This window comes from Natrix helvetica, assembly GCF_964273705.1.
Source record: "Natrix helvetica genome assembly, chromosome: 4".
Taxonomy (NCBI): Eukaryota; Metazoa; Chordata; class Lepidosauria; order Squamata; family Natricidae; genus Natrix; species Natrix helvetica.
The window spans coordinates 169,972,507-169,997,368 of record NC_138550.1 but is presented as its reverse complement, the minus strand read 5'-3'; the positions used below and the strand labels follow the sequence as shown (position 1 = coordinate 169,997,368).

Sequence of the window (24,862 nt, the reverse complement as noted above, 5' to 3'; positions counted from 1 at the left end):
CCCCCCAAAAGGGTGAAAATTTGGGTGTGTCTTATACACCGAATGTAGTCGCGCCCACCTGCTGGCCTCTGCCTCCCAGCAATTTGCCTCCCTGCAGCAAACAACAAACAGCCTAGTTCAGTTTCACCACAGCTTGATTAGCAGAAGCAGCTGAATGTCGGTTGGATCAGCCTCCTGACAATCAGCTGTTTCAGGCTGCAGGGATTGCCATTGCCTATTGCTGCTTCCGCGCCCCCCTTTTCCACCCATTCTGATCCCCGCCACCTGGAACAGGTGGAAAATGGGGCGCATGGAGGCAGAAAATGGGGCATGTGGAGCTGAAAACGGGGTGTGCAGAGGCTGCAATAGGATTTGGCAATTCCTGCAGTCTGAAACAGCTGATCATCGGGAGGCTGATCCAATTGACAATCAGCTGCTTGTGCTAATCAGGCTGTGCTGAAGCTGAAACAGGCTCTTTGCTGCAAGGAGGCAAATTGCTGGCAGATTTTTTTTTCTTGTTTTCCTCCCCAAAAGCTAGGTGCCTCTTATACTTCGGAGCATCTTATACTCTGAAAAATATGGTAATTTCCCAACCCCTGAAGTCCACCTCCAGAAGCTTCCCCTTCTCCAAACTGACAGCTGCCAATCACCTCACCTGTCATTCTGGTAGACCTCCATGCAACTGTTCAACTCTTCCAATTCCTCCTTTAGTAGCTGCAAGTTGGAATTGACGTAGCTGAGTTCCAAAGCAACCGTCTCTTTGACTTTGTGGTTACTAGTGGCCCTGAGACCAAAGTGAGGAAAAGAGAAAAAAATTACTCAGTCTCTACAGTTAGTCCTCGACTTGCAACCGTTCATTTAGTGACCGTTCAAAGTTACAATGGCACTGAAAAAAAGTGACTTATGGCCGTTTTTTCACAACTGGGTGACTTATCAATCGCAGTGATTCGCTTAACGACCAAGGCAAGAAAGATCGTAAAACGAGGCAAAAGTCATAATACTAGTAATATAAAAAAACAGTATAATAATAATATTTGTGATACATTTTTAAATGTTCACTTGACTGAGTTTCATATTTAATGAATAAAAGATAACAATAATAATAGTAATAATATTAATATAATGTATTAAAAGTATAAAAAAACAGTATAATAATAATATTTGTGATATATTTTCAAATGTTCACTTGACTGAGTTTCATATTTAATGAATAAAAGATAATAATAGTAATAGTAATAATATAATGTAGAAAAGTATAATAAAAATAATAGTATAATATTTGTGATATATTTTTTAAAGTTCACTTGACTGAGTTTCATATTTAATAAATAAAAGATAATAATAGTAATAGTAATAATAATAATATAATGTAGAAAAAGTATAATAAAAATAATAGTTTAATATTTGTGATATATTTTTAAATGTTCACTTGACTGTTTCATATTTAATGAATAAAAGATAACAATAGTAATAGTAATAATATTAATATAATGTATTAAAAGTATAAAAAACAGTATAATAATAATATTTGTGATATATTTTCAAATGTTCACTTGACTGAGTTTCATATTTAATGAATAAAAGATAATAATAGTAATAGTAATAATAATATAATGTAGAAAAGTATAATAAAATAATAGTATAATAATAATATTGTGATATATTTTTAAAAGTTCACTTGACTGTTTCATATTTAATAAATAAAAGATAATAGTAATAGTAATAATAATATAATGTAGAAAAAGTATAATAAAATAATAGTTTAATAATATTTGTGATATATTTTTAAAAGTTCACTTGACTGAGTTTCATATTTAATGAATAAAAGATAATAATAGTAATAGTAATAATATAATGTAGAAAAGTATAATAAAAATAATAGTATAATATTTGTGATATATTTTTTAAAGTTCACTTGACTGAGTTTCATATTTAATAAATAAAAGATAATAATAGTAATAGTAATAATAATAATATAATGTAGAAAAAGTATAATAAAAATAATAGTTTAATATTTGTGATATATTTTTAAATGTTCACTTGACTGTTTCATATTTAATGAATAAAAGATAACAATAGTAATAGTAATAATATTAATATAATGTATTAAAAGTATAAAAAACAGTATAATAATAATATTTGTGATATATTTTCAAATGTTCACTTGACTGAGTTTCATATTTAATGAATAAAAGATAATAATAGTAATAGTAATAATAATATAATGTAGAAAAGTATAATAAAATAATAGTATAATAATAATATTGTGATATATTTTTAAAAGTTCACTTGACTGTTTCATATTTAATAAATAAAAGATAATAGTAATAGTAATAATAATATAATGTAGAAAAAGTATAATAAAATAATAGTTTAATAATATTTGTGATATATTTTTAAAAGTTCACTTGACTGAGTTTCATATTTAATGAATAAAAGAATAGTAATAGTAATAATAGTATAATGTATAAAAAGTATAATAAAATAATAGTATAATAATAGTATTAGTGATATATTTTAAATGTTCACTTAACTGAGTATCATATTTAGTGAATAAAAGATAATATAATAATTGTATAATAATGTATAAAAAAATAATAGTATAATAATATTGTGATATATTTTTAAATGTTCACTTGACTGAGTTTCATGTTTAATGGATGAAAGATAATAATAATTGTTGTTGTTGTTATTGTTGTTGTTGTTGTTATTATTATTATTATTATTATTATTATTATTATTATTATTATTATTTACTTTATTCACTAAATATGAAACTCAGCCAACTGAACATTCAAAAAGACATTACAAATATCAGTGACTGGTGCTAAGGGTTGATATGGTTTGCTGCCAGCGTCCTAGGTGTCAACCAAGGACCTTCTTAAAATATAAGATGTTCCGAGTAGCGCAGTTTTTTGCAGTTCCGCTGGTGTTATTGCAGGAAGCTGCAATTTGTGGATGTATCTTATAAAATTCTTGGACATGGTGCCAAGTGCCCCGATGACCATGGGTATCACTCTTACATGCTTCATCCGTAGCCGTGTAGTTTTGATGGCCAGGTCGCAATATTTCATGATTTTTCCTAGTTCTTTTTCTTCGACTCTGGCATCTCCTGGAACAGCGATATCAATAAACTGCACACTTCGGCCCTCTACAACCGTGATATCTGGCGTGTTGTGTGCCAAATGACGATCCGTTTGTATTCGAAAGTCCCACAAGATCTTCACCTTCTCATTTTCGATAACTTTTTCCACTTTAGGTTCCCATGACTTTCTGGATACAGGTAAATCATATTTTTTACATAATGACCAGTGGATTAATTTAGCATAAGGATCAGGAATGGGAGGGAAGAGGCCTACCTTCCTGTTGTTGTTGTTGCTATTATTATTGGATTTCATGTTTAATGAATAAAGTATAAATAATAATAATGATAATAATTGTAGCTTTCTGTAATAACACCAGCAGCAATGCAAAAAAACTGTGCTACTCGGAACATCTTATATTTTAAGAAGGTCCTTTGGTTGATACTTAGGACGGTGGCAGCAAACCATATCAACCAGTCACTGGTATTTGTGATACATCTTTAAATGTTCAGTTGGATGAGTTCCAACTTTAATGAATAATAATAATCAAATAAAATAGCAGTCTTGTTTTGACAGATGCTGGGCTGGAAAACTGACACGCCCCAGGGGTGCGTCCCAGCCCAGTGTCCCACGATGGGGAGGCACCTTGGAAACTGCAATTCCCAACGCTCGGCCCATTCCCACTCAGGATGAGCCAAAGGACTCCATGCCAGGCTGCTGACCGAGATAAAACACTGTTGACGTGTTACAAAATTTGTGGCATCCAGGACTCCAGGGAAGAGAGCTTGCGTTCTCCTTCCTAAACTTGGTTCTCGTCTGACAAGCTGTAAAACAGACAATCACAGATAGCAATAGCACTTAGACTTATATACCACTTTATAGTGGTTTACAGCCCTCTCTAAGCAGTTTACAGAGTCAACACATTTCCCCCAACAATCTGGGTCACCATGAGATCAGGATTTGCATTGCTAAGCAAGGCGGTTGTGGAATCGTGCCAAACCTTTTGGCCATGGCTGTTAAGCGAATCCCTGCAGACGTTAAGCGAAGCACACAGTCATTAAGTGAATCCAGCTTTCCCCCACTAAGTTTGCTTGTCAGGAGTGGGCTGGGAAGGACGCAAATGGAGATCTGGTTGCCAAGCACCCAACTTTTGATCACATGATCATGGGAATGCTGCAATGGACATAAGGGTGAGGACAGGTCGTAAGTCACTTTGATAGGGTAACTTAAACAGTTGCTACATAAATGGTCATAAGTCCAGGGTTGCCTGTACAGGCAGTCCTCAACTTACAACTACAATTGATCCCAAACTTTCCACTGCTAAGCAAGACAGTTAATTGAGTTTTGCCCCATTTTACGTCCTTTCTTGCCACTGTTAGTAAGTGAATCAGTGCAGTTATTAAATCAGTAGCAAAATCGATAACTGAATCTGCTTCCGCATTGACTTGGCTCATCAGGAGGTTGGAAAAGGGGATCACATAACCCCAGGACACTGCAACCGTCGTAAGTACATGCCAGTTGCCAAGTGTTTGAATTTTGATCAGGTGACCTTTGGGATGACACAATGGTCGTAAGTGTAAAAAATAGTCATAAGCCACTTTTTTTCAGTGCCGTTATAACTTTAAACAGTGTTTGTTTTGTTTGTTTTGTTTTATTGGATTTATATGCCGCCCTTCTCCCAAGGACTCAGGGCGGCGTACAACATTAAAAAACAAATATCACAAAAGTTAAAAGGAAATTAGATAAATATCCAAAAAAAAAAACCCAAAGCCAATTAATATGACAATAACATTTAAAAAATTAGATAAAATTAACAGGCCAGGCCGGCTTGCTGGCTGTGTTCTGACCGAGGCTTCCCAAGAGCATGAAGCAAACTCCTGGTCCCGATAAAAAAACCCTTTTATTAATTGACTGTGGATTCTGCTCATTCACATCCAGCAAAGTCTTTCGAGGGAGGATTTACAGTCACAGATCTTATCTGGCTTGGAGAGCTGACAGGCCGATCTCTGCAGAACTTGGCAAGGAGCCTCGGAGGGTCACGAATCAATTAAGCGAACTAATTGTCTCCTGCAAACTCCACTCCCCTTTCGCTCCTCTTTTATTTCCTCTGGGAGGGGCCATTCATCATCCACCTGTGGCCCTACTCCCAAGTTGACCCCTGTTCTTTAGCTGTTCCCTTTGTCTGGCAGCTCTGCACATGCGCACCCTGGGAACAGGCTCCAGCTGTTCTTCTGCCTCACAGATCTCTGACTCCGAAGGCAGCTGATAACTGTCAGACGGATCTGGCCCCCTCTCTGCCTCCCACGCAGAGCCCTCGTCAGAGCCTTCCCCAGACTCCAGGACTGGCCCATGTCCCTCCCTAACCTCCTTACTGTCTGAATCGCCTGCTGGCTCTGCTGGCCGCTGGCGGGCCACAACAAACAGTTCCTAAACAAATGAATGTAAGTTATGAACTACCTATAATACGACGACGCAAAATGGACAGAAATTGTGTTGGTTGGGAATTTAGCACAACGCCCACCAATCTCGAAAAGCCTTCAATGAAGATTCTTATATAAATGGGAATTTGTGTGTGTGTGTGTGCATTGGCCTATCCAGAAAGGATGTTTTGAATGTTTCAGGCCAACATCTCCCTTCTTTGCACTACGTGGGTGTGTAGGCAGTTGTGTGCATTGTGTACTTCTGCAAATGTTTTCCTTTCCTCCCTTTCTAAGTTCCTGAACATCAAGAGCCGCAAAAATGCTGAGCACCAGGTAAAAAAGAGGCTGTGGAAGTCACTAGCTGACCCTTTAATTAAAACTTTGCATGCCAACGGCCCCAAAGTTGCAGTTTTTCGGTTTTTCACTCTTCAAGCAAGCAAGACAAGCCCTCTTTACGTCTTTTTGGTGACTTGCTTGAAAGAAAGAGCAATTGTAACGATCCTACGCTATTCGCACCCATGCTAATTTAGCCCACAGCAAACCTGAAGAGATTCTCCGCCCCGGTCCTCATCCTCATCTCCTTGTTGATCTGCTGGTTGATTCTTGCACGGCGGTGTTGCAACTTGGTGCGTTGCGTCTGGGCCAAGGAGTCGCAACCCTGCCAAAAAAATTGAAATTAATCACAATGACAACAACTACAACAACATTAAGAATAAGGTCCCCGAAGGACATTGAAGGAAAGGTAAATGCAAAGCTGACATGGAGATTGCCCCAAAGGTGCTTTTATGTTTTGTCAAGAGGCAACTGAACTTTCTGGTTTTTCTTTGAAGAGGCTTCGCTTCTCATCCAAGAAGCTTCTTCAGCTCTGACTGTAGGGTGGGGAATGGAAGAGTTTGTATTCTTTGCAATTTGAGATGCAGACAATACACAATAACCTCTGCCTGTGTTCAACAGTGAAGGGACACAGGGCAGAGAAAAACATCCTGCAGAAAACACAATTCCACAACACTGGTCCTTTCTGCAGTGCCAAGAAGGCTCCACACCCATTTGCACTACTCAGGTGACCCTGAGGACACAGAGATGAATGACCCTCTAAAAGGATGCCAATGACCAGCTGTCTGCAAGGAGTATAAATCCTTCCATTCCTCACCATCCAGTCAGAGCTGAAGAAGCTTCTTGGATGAGAAGCGAAACCTCTTCGAAGAAAAAGCCAGAAAGTCCAGTTGCCTCTTGAAAAAAAAGTACCTTTGGGACAACCCTGACTAATGGAACAGAAGTTGCCTTCGGAAGTTGTGGGAGCTTCATCCCTGGAAGCTTTCAAGAAGAGACTGGACAGTCATCTGTCAGAAATGGTGTAGGGTCTCCTGCTTGGGCAGGGGGTTGGACTAGATGACCTACAAGGTCCCTTCCAACTCTGTTAATCTATTTGTTTGGAGGACTGAGAATCTCCATAGACATTTAACATGGAGATGGTTGAGATCAGAGAAGCGGAAGAAAGAAACTGAAGGCTTCGTTTTGGCTGCCCAAGACGACCAATTCCATGAAAGCAAAAATTCGACACGTCAGCAAAGGTTACTTATGCAACAAAAAAAATGAAACAGTGGATCACCTTATCAGAGGCTGCAGCAAAAATATCACAAACAGATGACCCACAATGTCATGATTAAGTTGCCAAAATCATACATTGGAAGCTTTGCCAGAAGTTTGGGTTCAAATGCAAGCAAAAATAACTGGGAACACCAAATTGACAAAGTTCTTGCAAATGTCAAGATCCTGCGGGACTTTCAGATCCAAACAGACCGACCTCTAGCCCACAGGAACCCTGGGGGCAAGTGACCATGCAATATTGGAATTCAACATTATGCAAACCCAAGTAGTAGAACAAAGTCAAACTAGAGTCTGGACTTTAAGAGAGCTAATTTCAATAAACGTACAGCTTGGGAAGAATTCCATGAATGAGAATCCTCAAGGGGAAAACAACTCAAGAAGCTTGGGAAATTTTGAAAAATGAGATTACAAAAGCCCAGTCTAGCATAATACCAATGAAGAAGAAAAATAACAGCTCCCAAAAGAAACCAGCATGACTGCATAAAGAACTCTCTGACAAATTGAAAGACAAAAAAGATAAGTATAAAAAGTGGAAAGACATAACTAAGGCAGAATATCAGCAAGTAGTCTGAGTCTGTAAAGATGAAGTGAGGAAAGCAAAGGCTCACAAAGAAGAAAGGCTTGCCACAAAAGTAAAAAATGACAAAAAAAGCTTCTTCCAACATGTTAAAAACAAGAAAAAAGTTAAGGAAACAATTGGTCCATTGCGGGGGGGGGGGGGGGGGGGAAGTGGCAAGAAGGTGACAAGCAACAGGAAGAAAGCAGAACTATTTAACTCATGTTTTGCATTTGTCTTTACACAAAGGGATAAAACAGTCCAACCTATCAAAAGCAGCACCACAAAAATCAGATTAGGAACACAAATTGAAATAGGGAAGAAAATGGTAAGTGAGCACCTGTCTACCCTAGACGAGTTCAAATCACCAGGACCGGATGGATTACACCCCAGGGTACTGAAGGAACTGGCAGACGAGATCTCAGAACCACTGAACTATATCTTTCAGAGATCCTGGAGCACCGGGGAACTGCCACAGGACTGGAAAAGAGCTGATGTGGTTACCATCTTCAAAAAAGGAAAAAATAGATCCAGGAAACTACAGACCTGATCTCAATACCAGGAAAGATTCTGGAAAAGATAATCAATCAACGAATTAAGGAACACCTAGAAGTAAACAAAGTAATAGCCAAAAGCCAACATGGGTTTGTCAAAAACAGATCATGCCAGACTAATCTTATTGCATTCTTTGACAAAGTGACAAAATTAGTGGACCAGAGGAATGCCGTCGATATAGTTTACTTGGACTTCAGCAAGGCATTTGATAAGGTAGACCATAACCTACTACTAGATAAAGTAGAAGAATGTGGGTTGGACAGCATCACCACCAGATGGATTCGTAACTGGCTGACCAACCGCACTCAACGTGCAGTCCTCAATGGAACTGCATCTACATGGAGGGAAGTATGCAGTGGAGTACCCCAAGGCCCTGTTTTAGGCCCAGTACTCTTCAACATTTTCATCAATGATTTGGATGAGGGAATAAATGGGGAACTCATCAAATTTGCAGATGACACCAAGCTGGCAGGAATAGCCAACACTCCAGAAGATGCTAAAGATACAGAAGGATCTTGACAAACTTGAACATTGGGCACTATCTAATATAATGAAATTCAAGGGTGAAAAGAGGAAGGTTCTACATTTAGGCAACAAAAACGAAATGCACAGGTACAGTATAGGTGGTACCTTGCTCAGTAGTAGTAACTGTGAAAGGGATCTTGGAGTCCTAGTGGACAACCATTTAAATATGAGCCAGCCGTGTGCAGCAGCTGCCCAAAAAGCCAACACAGTTCTAGGCTGCATCAACAGAGGGAGAGAATCAAGATCACGTGAAGTGTTAATACCACTTTATAATGCCTTGGTAAGGCCACACTTGGAATACGGCATCCAGTTCTGGTCGCCACGATGTAGAAAAGATGTGGAGACTCTGGAAAGAGTGCAGAGAAGAGCAACAAAGAAGATTAGGGGTGTGAAAGGCTAAAAGGTATGAAAACGGTTGCTGGAATTGGGTATGTCTAGCATGATGAAAAGAAGGACTAGGGAAGACATGATAGCAGGGTTTCGATATCTCAGGGGTTGCCACCAAGAAGAGGGAGTCAAACTATTCTCCAGAGCACCAGAAGACAGGACAAGAATTTATGGATGGAAGATAATCAAGGAGAGAACCTGGAATTAAGGAGGAATTTTCTGACAATGAGAACAATTAACCAGCTAGAAAAAAAATAACAAAATATTGCAATCTGCAAAATGAAGTCGAGCGATTGTGGAGGAAGAAATAAATGGTTGTACCAATAGTAACAGGGGACCTTGGAGAAATTCCCAAAGGGCTGCCTCGAAGCATGGAAAATTTGAACTTATCAGACCTCAATATTCTGATTTTGCAAAAAAATCCCCACCTTATTCAGAACCGCTTACATATTCAGATGCTACCTTAACAGCTCTTAGGTCAGTGATGGGGAATCTTTTCGGCACTGAACGCCTTAAAGGGAGTGCGCGCACGCTCACGGGGGTGTGAGGACAAGAGGACCTGCCCAGGGGGCATGCGTGCGCTGGAAAATGAACTTCCAGTTTCCAGCACACGCATGTGCGCCAGCCAGCTAGTCTTCCGGTTACTGTCGCGCATGTGGCATGACAATCAGCTGGCCGGTGTGCATGCTCACAATGGAAAACGGAAAACCAGCTCTTCCAGTTGCTGGCACTGACACACATACACACACACACACACACACACACACGCCAGCTGATGATCATCGCGTACGCATGTACGCCAGAAACCTGGAAGAGGAACAAGTGATGTTGCACATGCCAGGCAACATGGCTCTGCGTGCCACTTCGGGCAAGCGAGCCATAGGTTTACCATCACAGTCTTAGGTCTTTGGTTAAGTCTTGATCTGTTAAGTTTTTACCAGTCCCAGACTGGGAATCTAATTGAAGATTAAATTAATAACAACAACCAACAACAACAACTACTTCCTGTTAAAGAGAGATCTTCTAAACTTGGAAAAGTCTGACTTGAAAGCAGAAACAATATTCCAGCAAGGGAAATATCAGACTTCTTTTCATATCTTTCCAGCTGGATCTTCCGTGCACAAATTAAATTAAAAGCACAGGTAATAATTTACTTGGCAGCTTCCAGAGTGTGCGAAATGATTCACACATACATTATGGTAAAATTGCACCCCTGTTTATACAGCAGATGAAACATTTTTTTAAAAATTTATGCAGGGATCTTGCTAGAATGAATTTACTTTGCAAGACTGATTTTGGATGTGGCAGTAACACGTAGGTTCATCTCAAATTTCCGGATATATTCTTATCAATTTCCTTAAATTTTCTGTGTAAGCTGCTCTCAAGGAAGGGGGCTTAGGGTTTTAATGTTGCAAGCAGAACCAAGTGTTTCCATCTTAATTTCTAGAAAATGCACTCATAATTGACAGAAGAAGAAAAAAAAAACCCTCCCTGCTTCAAATCAAAACTGAATCTTTCCGTTGGAAGTATTTCCATAAATAATCTTATATAATACTAATCTAATCTGTAATCTAGTATTGTATAAATAATTTATATGTATATATAAATGTGTGTGTGTGTCCCAGCATAACTCTGGAACGCCTTGAGCAATTTCAACCAAACTTGGTACACAGATGACGTACTTTCTGGAAACAAATACTGTGGGCGTAAGACACCCATTGCAAAATCCTTACGATCATCTGATCCAAATTCAGACACTTGGCAACCGACTCATATTTGAGATGGGTTGCGGTGTCCCTGGGTCCATGCGATCCCCTTTTGCGACTTCCCGATAAGCAAATCCACGGGGAAGCCTGATTCACTTAACAACCGAGTTACTAACTTGTCAACTACAGTGATTCGCTTAACAACTGAAGGCCAGAAAGGCCGTAAAACGGGGCAAAATTCACATAACGACTGTCTCGCTTAGCCACAGAGATTCTGGGCTCAACTGAGGTCATCTGTAAAATGTGCATCCAGGAAAAAAAGTTCCAAACTCTTCCAAAATATCGGATAAAGCAAAGTGAGGGACCATGCTGATTTATCTCTCTATATCAGGGGTGTCCAAACTTGGGAACTTTAAGACTTGTGGACTTCAACTCCCAGAATTCCCCAGCCAGCATGGCTGGCTGGGGAATTCTGGGAGTTGAAGTCCACAAGTCTTAAAGTTCCCAAGTTTGGATACCCCTGCTCTATATAAAAGCCAAATGCCACTCACTCATCATGAAATCTCCAGAAACGTAAAGCCCTCAAACTTGAAATTCGGTACGTAGGTTCCTCTTGGCTTCTAGATGCTGGCTAAAGGATTTTTCGAAATATCATTAGTATTTCTTATATTATTATTAACAGGCTCTGATGCTAAGGAGTGAGAATGAGGGAGAGAAGGGCATAAGATAGGAGAGAATCAATGGGGCAAGTCCGAGGGAGAGAAGGCCGATCGTATCTACTCATTAATTTTCAAGCTTAAGCCTAGTCACATAGTTTCGTAGTGGAGCATGGGTATCCAGCTAGTTGTTAAATAATCCCACTGAAGTTCTTTTTCAAAAATTTTCGTGGAGCGAACTCATCTTTGGGGGGGGGGGATGTTATTGCAAGGAGAAACAATTCCTGTAAATGATGAAATGAAACTTTTAGAAGTTTTTCCAGGCGTGGGAAGAAAAAAGCTCCCCTTTGAGACTGAGGGTTGAGTCAGCAATGAAGAATACCCCAGGATGACCTTCAGATAAAGCCCTCCTTCCCCCGGGAACAAAGAACGAACCCCCAGCCTTAGCAACCAAGAGTACAAGTTATGTCGGAATTCCTTCAGGCCAGGGCCTGCCACCCCCTCCCCATTTACTTTCGCAGGCTGGGTACAAAAAAAGGGTGAGGGCATTCCATTCGGCGGAACAGCGAAGTTCAGTGAAAAGGAGAATATTTGTAGCTCAGGACAGAAATGAGGGGTCCTTTGGAGCTTGGTAGGCTTTCTTGGAGATGTTACTAGGTAACATCATCAGTGCTAGGAGGAAGTTGGGTTTGCAGGGAGGAGGAGGAGGATGACAGGGAGATCCTTGGTGCTTTCTGAACTTGGCTGTTTTCTTGCAGGCGTTTCTTTAACAAACTAGATAACATCATCAGCGCTAGAAGCAGAAATTCTTGGGATAGTAACTTTTTTATTTAGTTAGTGTGACTTCGAGGTTGCCTGGGCCCTTAAATTAAGGGTGTAAACTGTGTTCTGCTGGATTGGGCACCTAACCTATTTAATCCACAAGTTGGACCAACCAAGGAGGACCAGCAGATGATCTTCAGAGTTGGTCCTGCTGCCCTCAAAAGTTAAAAACTGCTGATCCATGGGACTCCCATGAATTGGTCCAACTGAGGACTGACTATTTTTTGAATCTAGCCAAGGTGGTAGTCACCACCACATCTCGTGGCAAATTTTTAGTTCATCTTCAAACCACTTGGAACAATGTCTCCTCAACCCCATCATTCTCCACGTCAAAGACAGTAAACATCTATCAAGACACCTTAGTCTTCCTCTGAAACAGGCCAACCCGTCCTTCGTCCAAGTTGAAATAATACCATCCTTCAGATGGCATTACTTCAACTGCCAGGACCAGACTCCAGCTGGCGCTAGAGATTCAGGAGGTTGGTGTCCATCGCATGTGTAGGACACCGGATTGGGACAAGGCAATCTAATTTCATAAGATCACAACTTCTTGTGAACTTGGAGTCCTAGTGGACAACCATTTAAATAGGAGCCAGTCATGTGCAGCCTCTGCCAAAAAAGCCAACACAGTTCTAGGCTACATAAACAGAGGGATAGAATCAAGATCACATGAAGGGTTAATACCACTTTATAATGCCTGAGTAAGGCCACACTTGGAATATTGCATACAGTTTGGGTCGCCACGATGTAAAAAAGATGTGGAGACTCTAGAAAGAGTGCAGAGAAGAGCAACAAAGATGATTAGGGGACTGTAGGCTAAAACATATGAAGAACGGTTGCAGGAACTGGGTATGTCTAGTTGAATGAAAAGAAGGACTAGGGGAGACATGATTGCAGTGTTCCAATATCTCAGGGGTTGCCACAAAGAAGAGAGCATCAAACTATTCTCCAAAGCACCTGAGGGTAGAACAAAGAGCAATGGGTGGAAACTAATCAAGGAGAGAAGCAACTTAGAACTGAGGAGAAATTTCCTGACAGTTAGAACAATTAATCAGTGGAACAGAAGTTGCATCCAGAAGTTGTGAATGCCCCAACATTGGAAGTCTTTAAGAAGATGTTGGATAGCCATTTGTCGGAAACGGTAGGGTTTCCTGCCTAGGCAGGGGGTTGGACTAGAAGACCTCCAAGGTCCCTCCCAACTCTGTGATTCTAGTCTGTTATTCTATTCTTTCTAAACAGCTGGTTGGGTGTGGCCGTGTTTAGTTGTGCAAAAGAGAGACGTCCTGTGCTGACACAGAACCAGCTGAAGTTGTTATCACCCGTGGTTGCACAAATTTAAGGCGTTACTTTGTTTGGCTGCCCTTACTGATTTTGCACGTAATGAGGTGGATTATCAACTCCCTGAAGTCAGGAACAAACCGGAAAGAAAACACAACACAGTTCCCCATCTGGGGAAGCCACATTTTGCAAAATGAAGGAAAGCAGGATGGAATATTTAAGCCAAAACAATTAAAAGCAAGAGGAAAGACAGAAGAAGAGAAGAATCAGTGTTAATATTTGTAGCTCGGGGTCCCTGATGTTCTCTGAGCTTGGTTTTTTTGCAGACATTTCATTACCCAACTAGGTGACATCATCAGTGCTAGAAGGAAGGGACATTTGTGAGGAGGAGGAGGAAGAGGAGGAAGAAGAACATGAGGATGGTTACAACGTCCTTAGTGCTCTCAGAACTAGGTAGTTTTCTTGCAGATGTTTCATTACCAAACTAGGCAACATCATCAGTGCTAGGAGGAGGAGGAGGTTGGTGCTACTGAACTTGGTGGTTTTCTTGCAGACATTTCACTACCCAACTACGCAACAACATCAGAACCACAAAATAACAGAGTTGGAAGGAGCTTGGATGTCTTCTAGTCCAGAGGTCCCCAACCTGTCAGATGCCGCCCACTAGTGGGCTGTGTGGGGTTTGCAACTGGGCCGTAGAAATGGCTGGCGAGCACACACATGTGGAAATGGAACTGTGCGTTCCATCTCCGCGAGCCACTTTAAGATGGATGGACTTCAACCCCCAGAATTCCCCAGGCAGCTATTGAAGTCGAAGTCTATCCTTCTTAAAGGGGCCATACTTGACAAACACGGGTCTATTCTTTTAGCATGCGGGCTGGGGGATTCTGGGAGTTGAAGTCCACCCATCTTAAAGGGGCCAAGCTTCAAAAACTTTGGTTTATTCTTTTATCTTCCGGTTTGGGAATTCTGGGAGTTGAAGAGCCACGCAACCAATTCAGAGACCCCATGAAATGGGATTACAGGTAGTCCTTGATTTACAACAGTTCACTTAGTGTCCGTTCAAAGTCACTAAAAGCGGCACTAAAAAAAAGTAATCAATGATCATTTTTCACTCTTAAGACCGTTGCAACCTCTCACGTGATCAAAATTCAGACGCTTGGCAACTGACTCATATTTACGACGGTTGCAGTGTTCCATTTTGCGACCTTCTGACCAGCAAAGTCAAGGGCGGTGTGTGTGTGCCAGATTCCCTTAACAACCGTGTTACTAACTTGGCAACGGCAGAGATTCATTTAACGACTCTGGCAAGGAAGGTCGTAAAACGGGGCAAAGACTCACTTAACCACCGTCTCGCTTAGCAAAGGAAGCTTTGGGCTCCATTGCAGTCGTAAGTCGAGGACTGCCTGTATTTTGGAGAGAGAAAGAAAAATATAAAAGGGGAAAAACCGTCCCCTTTGCAAAACAAAGTTTGCAAGAGATCCAATGGGTTCCCTTTGTCAAAATCCGGCCAGGCGGCCCACGAAGCAAGCAGGCTGGAAGCAGGTGGACGAAGGCCTCCTGGCCAGCCCCTTTCATTCCGGGCAGAAGAGAGAACGGCCCAGCCACACGTTGCCATGGCAACCTCTTTAACAATCTTCCCCCCTACAATGTGTGCGTGAGGATTGTGTGTGTGTGTGGGGGCTGCTTTGCTCCCCCCTCCCTCTGAAAAACTTCTGAGGTTGAGACTTGGAGGTGCCACATCAGTTTTTTTTGGGGGGGGGAAGGGAAAACCCCCACCCCCCCACTAGTGGGGCGTTTTGTTTTCCGATGGGATGGACAACCAGGGGCTTCCCTGAGAAAGGGGAGGAAATAAACAGTGGGAAGGAAGGGGCCACGACAAACCACTCTGCCTTCCTTTCCTTTCCTCTTTCTCCTTTCCTATCCTTCTTTCTTTTCCCTTCCCTTTCATTTTGTTTCCTTCCCTTCTTCTTTCTCTCCTTCCTTCCTTCCCTCTTGTTTCTCTCCTTCAATTCCCCTTCATTTTTCTTTCTATCCTTTCTTCTCCATTTCCTCCTTTCTTTCCTTCTTCTCTTCCCTAGTTCCCTTCCTTCCTTCCCCCTTTTCTTTCTCTCCTTTCTTTCCCCTTCCTTTTTCTCACTCCTTTTTCTTTCTTTCTTCTCCATTTCCTTTCCTCCCTTCCCTATTTCTCTCCCTTCCTCGCTCTTTTCTTTTCTTTCCTTTCTTTCCCCTTCCTTTTTCTCATTCCTTTTTTCTTTCTCCTTTCTTCTCCATTTTCTCCCTTCCTTCCTCCTTCTTCCCTCCTTCCTTTCTATTTCTCTCCCTTCTGTCTGTTTCCTCTTCCCCTCCTTCCTATTTCCCCCTCCCCCTTTCCTTCCCTCCCTCTCTTACTCCTATCCTATTTCCTCCTTCTTTCTCTTCCTTTTTTCATTCCTTTTTCTTTCCCTTCTTCTCCATTCCCTCCTTCCTTCCTATTTCTCTTCCTTCTCTCTTTCCTCCTTCCGTCCTCCCTACTTTCCCTTCCCTCCCTCTCTTACTCCCATCCTATTTCTCCTTCTTTCTCTCCTTTCTTTCCCCTTCCTTTTTTTCATTCCTTTTCCTTCCCCTTTCTTCTCCATTTCCTCCTTCTTCCTTCCTTCCTATTTCTCTCCCTTCTGTCTCTGTTCCCTCCGTCCCTCCTTCCTATTTCCCCTTCCCTCCCTCTCTTACTCCCATCCTATTTCCTCCTTCTTTCTCTCCTTCCTCTTTCTTTCCTCTTTCTTCTCCATTTCCTCCTTCCCTTCTTCCTCCTTCCTATTTCTCTCTCTTCTGTCTCTGGTTCCTCCCTCCCTTCTTCCTTCCTATTTCCCCTCCCTCCCTCACTCTCTTCCACCCTATTTCCTCCTTCCGTCCTTCTTTCTCTCCTTCCCCTCCATTTTTTTCCTCCCACCTCCCTCCCAACATCAATCTTGCAGGATTATTCATGTATTATTTTAATTTATTTTATTGTACTTCATTTAAACGCCTGCCCCCCTTGGCAAGCACATTGAAAAAACAAACAAACAAACAAACAAACCCATACATAATGAATCACAAAACAATCACTGTTTTCTGCCAAAGATCTTAAGCCAAAAGTTTCCCAAACTTTTTCCTTCATTACTCAAAACTGCTTTTCAGAAACTCAAGTTTCCCAAATGTAAGGGAAACACTTCCAGCTCATCTCCCTCCCCCAGAAGGGCTTAAATTATTTTCCAAAACTTGAGTCAGCATAACTGTGATTTCCTTCCTCTGATACCATCCAAAATGAGACATGATAGCATTATTCCAATATCTCAGAGGTTGCCACAAAGAAGAGGGAGTCAAACTATTCTCCAAAGCACCTGAGGGTAGAACAAGAAGCAATGGGTGGAAACTAATCAAGGAGAGAAGCAACTTAGAACTGAGGAGAAATTTCCTGACAGTCAGAACAACTAATCAGTGGAACAGAAGTTGCCTCCAGAAGTTGTGAATGCCCCAACACTGGAAGTCTTTGAGAAGATGTTGGATAGCCATTTGTCTGAAACGGTATAGGGTTTCCTGCCTAGGCAGGGGGTTGGACTAGAAGACCTCCAAGGTCCCTTCCAACTCTACTATTGTATTGTATTGTGTTAGACTCCAGGTAGTCCTCATTTTATGACCATAATGGAGACTGCCCATTACAGTCGTAAATCGTGATGGTCGTAAAACAGCTCGGTATGCGATAGGGCCCATTCTTACCACCGTTTTCTGCACTGCTTGTTAAATAACTGCGTGGTCATTAAGCAAACATCCAGGTTGTTAAGTGAACTCATTGTTTGCTAATGTTTTTGTTGTTGAAAACCAGAAATAAATGCGTTTTTGACCCCAAAAAGAAAAGGGAATTACTCTCGTGTGACTGTGGGATTCTGCAAACTGCTATAAATGTTGGGGATAGGAGTAGCCATCAGAATTGATTTTATGTACGGGTAGTCCTCGACATACAACAGTTTGTTTACTGACCTTTCAAAGTTACAACAAAAAAAGTTACAACAGAAAAGGTTACAGCAGAAAAAAAAGTGACTGATGGCCGTTTTTCACACTTACGACCATTGTAGCATCCCTGTGGTCAGGAGATCAAAATTCAGATGCTGGGTAACTGACTCACGTTTATGACGGTCGCAGTGTTGCAGGGACCGATGATCCGCTTCTGCAACCATTCTGACGAGCTAAGTTTATGGGGAAAGCCAGATTCGCTTAAGAACCGAGTTACTAACTTAACAACGGTAGTGATTCACTTAACAACCGGGGCAAGGAAGGTTGTAAACTGGAGCAAAGCTCACTTAACAAATGTCTCACTTAGCAACAGAAATCTGGAGCCCAATTGTGGTCGTAGGTCAAGGACTATCTATACCTATGGGTGGGGGGATCATAAATGACTAAGCAGCCGGTCGTAAGTCGAGGACCATATACTGTAGCTATAGTAAAGTCAAATAGAGTATTTTTTTTTCTGGATTTCATGGCCAATAATTCACCATTCCAATGAATTTGCATTTCATCCTCATGCATTTTGCAAATCACAAATTTCCTGTTGCCTTTTTTGACCTCAGGTCAGAGAAGATTAAACTTTCATTTTTCTTTTCACTCGTTCAAGTCAACAAGGAAAGGAATAATAATAATAAAAAAAAATCCTAGCATAAACCGGTTGGGAGAAGTGGCAGCAGCTGCTGTCCAACAGGTTAAATGACTTAGACTGGGTGAAACCAGGCTCTTAATAGCAGGAACTGTGGGAGGGAGCTTGGAGTCTTAGTGGACAATCAATTAAATAGGAGCCAACAGTGTGTGGCAGCAGCCAAAAAGGCAATGCAATCCTAAACGGCATTAACAGAGGGATCCAATGAAGATCAAGGGAAGTACTAATACCACTCTATAAAGCCTTAGTAAGACCACACCCAAGCTATGCTGGCTTGGGAATTCTGGGAGTTGAAGTCCACAAGTCTTAAAGTTCCCAAGTTTGGACACCCCTGCTCTAGAAAGAGTGCAGAGAAGAGCAACCAGGATGATTAGGAGTTGTTAGTTGCGAAGTTGTGTCCGATCCATTGTGACTCCCATGGACAACGTTCCTCCAGGCCTTCCTGTCCTCTACCATCCTCCGGAGTTCATTTAAGCTCACGCCGGCTGCTTTGGAGACTCCATGCAGCCACCTCCTTCTCTGCCATCCCCTTCTTCTTCTTTTGCCCTCCATCGTTCCCAGCATGAGGCTCTTCTCCAGGGAGTCCTTCTTCCTTCTCATTAGGTGGCCAAAGGATTTGAGTTTCATCTTCAGGATCTGGCCTCCTAAAGAGCAGTCAGGGTTGATCTCCTCTAGGACGGACCGGTGATTATTAGGGGACTGGATATATGAACAACAGTTGCTGGAATGGGGTATGTCTAGTCTAGGGAAGAGAAGGACCAGGGGAGACAGGAGAGCATCTTCCAATATTTGAGGGGCTGCCACAGAGAGGAGTGGGGTGTCAATTTATTTTCCAAAGCACCCGAAGGCCAGACAATGAACAATGGATGGAAACTGACCAAGGAGAGATTCAACCTAGAAATAAGGAGAAATTTTCTGACAGGGAGAACAATCCACCAATGGAACTGAAGTCGCCTTCGGAAGTTGTGGAGGCTTTCAAGAAGAGACTGGACTGCTGTTTGTCAGAAATGGTAGGGTCTCCTGCTTGGGCAGGGGGTTGGACTAGATGACCTACAAGGTCCCTTCCAACTCTTGCTAATCTGTTAATTTGGAACAATTCTGAAAAGGAATATTTCTCCCCATTCCAGGCATTTTTTTAAAAATTTTTTTTAATAATGTGATGTTTCCTATATTACAGAGTCTCCTCGACTTACAACAGGTCATTTAGTGACCATTCAAAGTTACAACAGCAGTGAAAAAAATTGACTTAGGATCGTTTTTCATACTTATGACTGTTGCAGTCATGTGATTTACAACTGACTCATATTTACGACGGTCGCAGTGTCCCGGAGTCCCATGAACTCCTTTTGCAACCCTCTTGAGAAGCAAAGACAATGGTCAAGCCAGGTTCACTTAACAACCGTCTGACAAATTTAAGCACCGCAGTGATTCCCTTAACAGCGGGGGTAAGGAAGATCACAAAATGAGGCAAAACTCATTGAACACGTATTTCATTTTAACCACCTAAATTTTGAGCTCAATTGTGGCCGTAAGTTGAGGATCACCTGTATTTTGACATGGGATTTTCTTGCATTCATACCTGTCACTTAAGTCATAATTATAGAAATGGCTTAAATGACCAACAAAATTTGTGACAATCAATGCAAGAAAACTCCAGATTCGAATAGCATATAGGTAGTCCTTGACTTACGACAATTGAGCCCAACACTTCTGCTGATAAGCAAGACAGATGTTCAGTGAGTTCAGCTCCATTTTACGATATTTCTTGCCACCGTTGTTAAGTGAATCACTGCAGCTGTTAAGTTAGGAACACGGTTGTTAAGTGAATCTGGCTTCCCCATTGCCTTGGCTTGCCGGAAGGTCCCAAAATGGGATCAGGTGACCCTGGGACACTGCAACTGTCAGAAGTACCAGTCAGTTGCCAAAGGTCTGAATGTTGATCACATAACCCTGGGGATGCTGCAACGGTCGTTAAGTGTGAAAAGGGTCATAAAGCAACTTTTTCAGTTCTGCTGTAATTTGAACAGTCCCTAATGGAACCGTTGTAAATTGAGGACTATTTTAATTTAACACACGACACGTTTAAACGTTGTAAAAATAGTTTTAGCAAAAGCAAAATTCCTCCCTCCCATTTTTTTTTTTTTTACAGTGACTGGCTAGCAATTTTACACAATTTTGCAGCGATTGGATCGCACTCACAAGCCGGCGCAACTGTCATAAGTACCAGTCAATTGTCAAGGGTCTGAATTTTCACCACATCCCCCCATGACCCTGGGGATGCTGCAACGGTTGTTAAGTGTGAAAAGGGCCATAAAGTAACTTTTACAGTGCTGTTGTAATTTGAATAGTCCCTAAAAGAACCGTTGTAAATCGAGAACTATTTTAATTTAACACACAACACGTTTAAACGTTGTAAAAACAGTTTTAGCAAAAGCAAAATTCCTCCCTCCCAATTTTTTTTTTTACAGTGACTGGCTAGCAATTTTACACAATTTTGCAGCGATTGGATCGCACTCACAAGCCGGCGCAACTGTCATAAGTACCAGTCAATTGTCAAGGGTCTGAATTTTCACCACATCCCCCCATGACCCTGGGGATGCTGCAACGGTCGTTAAGTGTGAAAAGGGTCATAAAGTAACTTTTGCAGTGCTGTTGTAATTTGAACAGTCCCTAAAGGAACCGTTGTAAATCGAGGACTATTTTAATTTCACACACGAAACGTTTAAGCATTGCAAAAAGCAATTTTAGCAAAAGCAAAATACCTCCCTCTCATATATTTTTTTTACAGCGATTGTGTAAAAAATTGTGCACAATTTTGCAGCGATTGGTTCGCACTTACAAGCGATGTACCCCACGCACCCCTGGTACAAATTCAACCAACGCAAGATTTCAGGCTGGCTGACTTAAATTAATTTTTAAAAGAAGGCACGGAAAGCACTTTTACAAGCCTGCAGATCAGAAAGCAGGAGCCAACTGGCTTCCGGGTTTACGATACTCCAATGGCGGCGAGTAGCGTCGATTGCAAAAGCTGTTTACAAGACAATCTCGACAACAGGTGTGATTGAGCAAGGTTTGTGTTTGCAGGTAGCGTTGTGAAAGAGGATGTCTCAAGAGACGCCGACGCTGGGTGGCCATTTCAGGTCTTCCTTGGGCCTAAAGCAGGCTCCAGAAAATGTGTCAACCTGAGAAAGTCTCGCTGGTCATCCAGAAACCCCTTCTGGAGCTCATGTCCAAGCCCACCAACTGTAAAAGTCCAGCTGTGGAAACCACTTCTGAAATTAATTATTTTCTTGCAGACGTTTCAACATCCAAACCAGATGGATAACCAGAGACTGATGATCTTTCCCTACTTTGGATCATGAAACATCTGTAAGGAAACCACCAAGCTCAGAGAACGCCAAGGACCTCACGGTGGTCCTCCTCCTCCTCCTCCTCCACAAATCTCCTCCATTCTAGCACTGATGGTATTACCTAGTTAGGTCATGAAACATCTGCAAAGAAACCACCAAGCTCAGAGAGCACCAAGGACCCCACGGTCATCGTCGTCCTCCTCCTCCTCTACTACTACCACCTCCTCCTCTTCCTCGCAAACCTCCCCTCCCTTCTAGCATGGATGAGGTTCCTTAGTTAAGTCATGAAACGGCTGAAAACAGGAAAGAGCCTAGCTCAGAAAGCACCAAGGACCCCACAATTCTTGTCGTCGTTGTCCTCTACCACCCCACTTCCTTAGAGCCCTGATGATATTACCTAGTTGGGTCATGAAACATCTGCAAGGAAACCACCAAGCTCAGAGAGCACCAAGGACCCCACAGTTCTCCACCACCACCTCCTCCTCCTCCTCCTCCACCACCACCACCACCACCACCCCTTTCCCTTCGAACGCTGATGATATTACCTAGTTGGGTCATGAAATGTCTGCAAGGAAACCACCCAGCTTAGAGAGCACCAAGGACCCCACGATCCTCCTCCTTCTCTTCCTTGCAAGTCCCACTCTCTTCTAGCACTGATGATGTTCCCCAGTTGGGTCATGAAACGTCTGCAAGGAAGCCACGAAGCCCAGAGAGCCCCAAGGACCCCACAGTTCGACCCTGAGCTACAAATGCTCTCTTTGATGGGACCCTTTTCCTAAGCTCTGATCTAGCTGGAAGCCGATCAGAGGCTGTTGGGAGCCCAGGAAGACCTGGGTGGATTTCACTCCTAAGGATGACTCATTTTGGGATAAAGAGAAGAAGCATGAGGGTCCCGTCTTTCCTTGGGAACCATCCCTGCCCCAACCTCACCTCCTGGTCTTCCCCATCTCGAGACGGTTGTTGAAGACACGTTGGGTCACAATGGGTTGGGACCCATTGGGAAGAATCTGGAAAGTTCATTATCCCCCCCCCCCCCCCCCAGGGACTGAAGATGGTGGGAATTTTGGAAGGAAGCAGGGCTAAAGGTGGAGCTCTTGCCTCACAACCAGGAGGTTGTGAGTTCAATCCACGGTAGAGGCAGATGTAGGGTCTCCTGCTTGGGCAGGGGGTTGGACTGAGGGTTCTACAGAGAAATCATTGAGTCTGTCATTTGCCCCTCCATAACTGTCTGCTTTGGCTCTGCAACCCAACAAGACAGACCCGGACTTCAGAGGATAACCACAACTCTCTGTGGGAGCACCTTCCCTCTGGAATGAGCTGCCCCCGGAGCTTCGTATAATCCCTGACCTCCGGTCCTTCTGATGCGCCCTAAAAAGTTGGCTTTTCCAGCAAGCTGGCCTGGCCTGTTAATTTTAACTCATTTTTAAATGTATTGTTCCATAAATTCGATTTGTTTTTTTGGATATAATTTAATTTAATTTCTTTTTAACTTTTGGGATGTGTGTTTTTTAATGTTACAAGCCGCCCTGAGTCCTTTGGGAGAAGGGCGGCATATAAATCCAATGAAAACAAAAACAAACAAACAACAAAACAACTGCAGAAAAAACAATTATTGCCAACCTGCCTTCCATGGAGGACCTGTACACTGCAGGAGTCAAAGAGGGGGGCCCTGAAAATACTTACAGCATCCTGGACATAAATTGCTTCAACTCCTACCCTCAAAACAACACTATAGAGCACTGCACACCAAGACAACTAGACACAAGGGCAGTTCCCCCCCCCCCAACGCCATCACTCTGCTAAACAAATAATTCCCTCCCCAAGCTATTCACTAAGCCTGCATTACTATTCGTCTTCTCATCGTTCCCATCACCCATCTCCTCCCACTTACAACTGCAGGAGTGTTTAACTTTGTGGCTTGTATCCTTACGATTTATATTGATTGTTTCCTGATTGATTATTTGTACCCTATGATTATCATTAAGTGCTGAACCTTATGATTCTTGATGAATGTATCTTGTCTTTTTATGTACACTGAGAGCAAATGCACCAAAGACAAATTCAATCCAAATCCAATCCTACTCTATTTGCAAGGTCTCTTCCAACTCTGTTAATCTGTTACTTTAGGCCTGGCAGTTCTGCTCAGCCCTCCCCAACCTGGTGCCCAACCCCTGGCGAGCTCCAAGGTGCCTACTCTTTCCCACGGAAAGGAATCTAAATAGAATAAGAGAGTTGGAAGGGACCCTGGAGGTCTTCTAGTCCAACCCCCTGCTCAGGAAGGAAACCCTACACCAAATCTGGCACAGACAAGGGCCTGTTGAGCCTGTTAGCAGGGAGAAATCTCCAAGGGGGTGTCTCTGCCCACCTACCCCCAGCCCCCCTTGCCCCCCACCCTTTTCAGCCTCACCTTCTGCAAGCTGCAGCTCTTGGAAAGATGCCTGGGGAAGAGGGGGTCCCCATCCGCCTCCCCTCCTGGGGGGTTCTCTTCTGCGGGGGTCATCTCGGCTGCCACCAAGTCAGCATCTGTCCGGGGGGGGGATCTCAGGACCAGCAGACCCCCTGCCTGCTGCCCCCCACCCAAAAATGCTTTTCCAAGCCTTTCCTGGAGGGGGGAGGGCAGCTTTTCCCAACTTATTTTGGGGAGGGTGACCCCTCCTTTGCAAGGGAGTCCTAAAAGCCCTCCCCCTTAAAATCGCTCCAGCGGTGGGATTGTCCCCCCACCTCAAATAAATGCCAATTTTGCTGGATTGTTTTTTGCAAAAAATCTGCAGCTCTGCCAACTTTGCAAAGCTGGGGAAGGGGTTGCAAAAGACAAGGGGGGGCTCATGCAACCCGGAATCCCGTCCCCCACACCCCGGATCCAACGCCGCCCCTTCTTTCCCCAGCCGGAGCTCCAGAGCTTCGAGTCGGCTCCAGCCCTTTTCTCTCTCCAGCCTCGCAAGCCCTGGCAAGGGGGCCGGGCCTTGTCCAATGGCGGAGCCCCGTGGTCTGGAAGGGCGGCTCCCCTGACCAATCCGGAGAGGCGAAGGGAGGTCCGGCCCTGCCTCCCAGCGCCTTTCCCAGGGGAGTGGAAGGCGGAGCCGGAGGGGTTCGATCTCCCGGGGCAACCCCGGGGATTAGAACGCGGTGACGTCACCGAGGGAAAGGGCAGGCGGGTCGCGCGCTCCCTTGCTGGCTTTGAACTTAGAGGGGGAAAGCCCCTCCCGAGGCTAAGGATAGGGGAGGATAGAATAGGGTAGGAAGGAAGGGAAGAGGAGAGAAGATGGAATAG

The 24,862-nt window shown here is 42.9% G+C and overlaps 1 protein-coding gene across 2 annotated transcripts in view; it reads right to left on the bottom strand.

The window, feature by feature from the left end:
* Window positions 1-24,537, bottom strand: part of RHPN1 (rhophilin Rho GTPase binding protein 1) — a 52,920-nt gene extending 28,383 nt beyond the window's left edge. For both annotated transcript variants that reach the window (XM_081951961.1, XM_081951962.1), the window contains exons 1-3: window positions 23,999-24,537; window positions 6,025-6,140; window positions 635-763 (exon numbers count right to left, since the gene is read on the bottom strand). In XM_081951961.1, coding sequence (XP_081808087.1) covers window positions 635-763; window positions 6,025-6,140; window positions 23,999-24,091 — 338 coding nt within the window. In that variant the 5' untranslated portion in view covers window positions 24,092-24,537. The remainder of the gene's footprint in view (window positions 1-634; window positions 764-6,024; window positions 6,141-23,998) is intronic.
* Window positions 24,538-24,862: the final 325 nt, after the last annotated feature.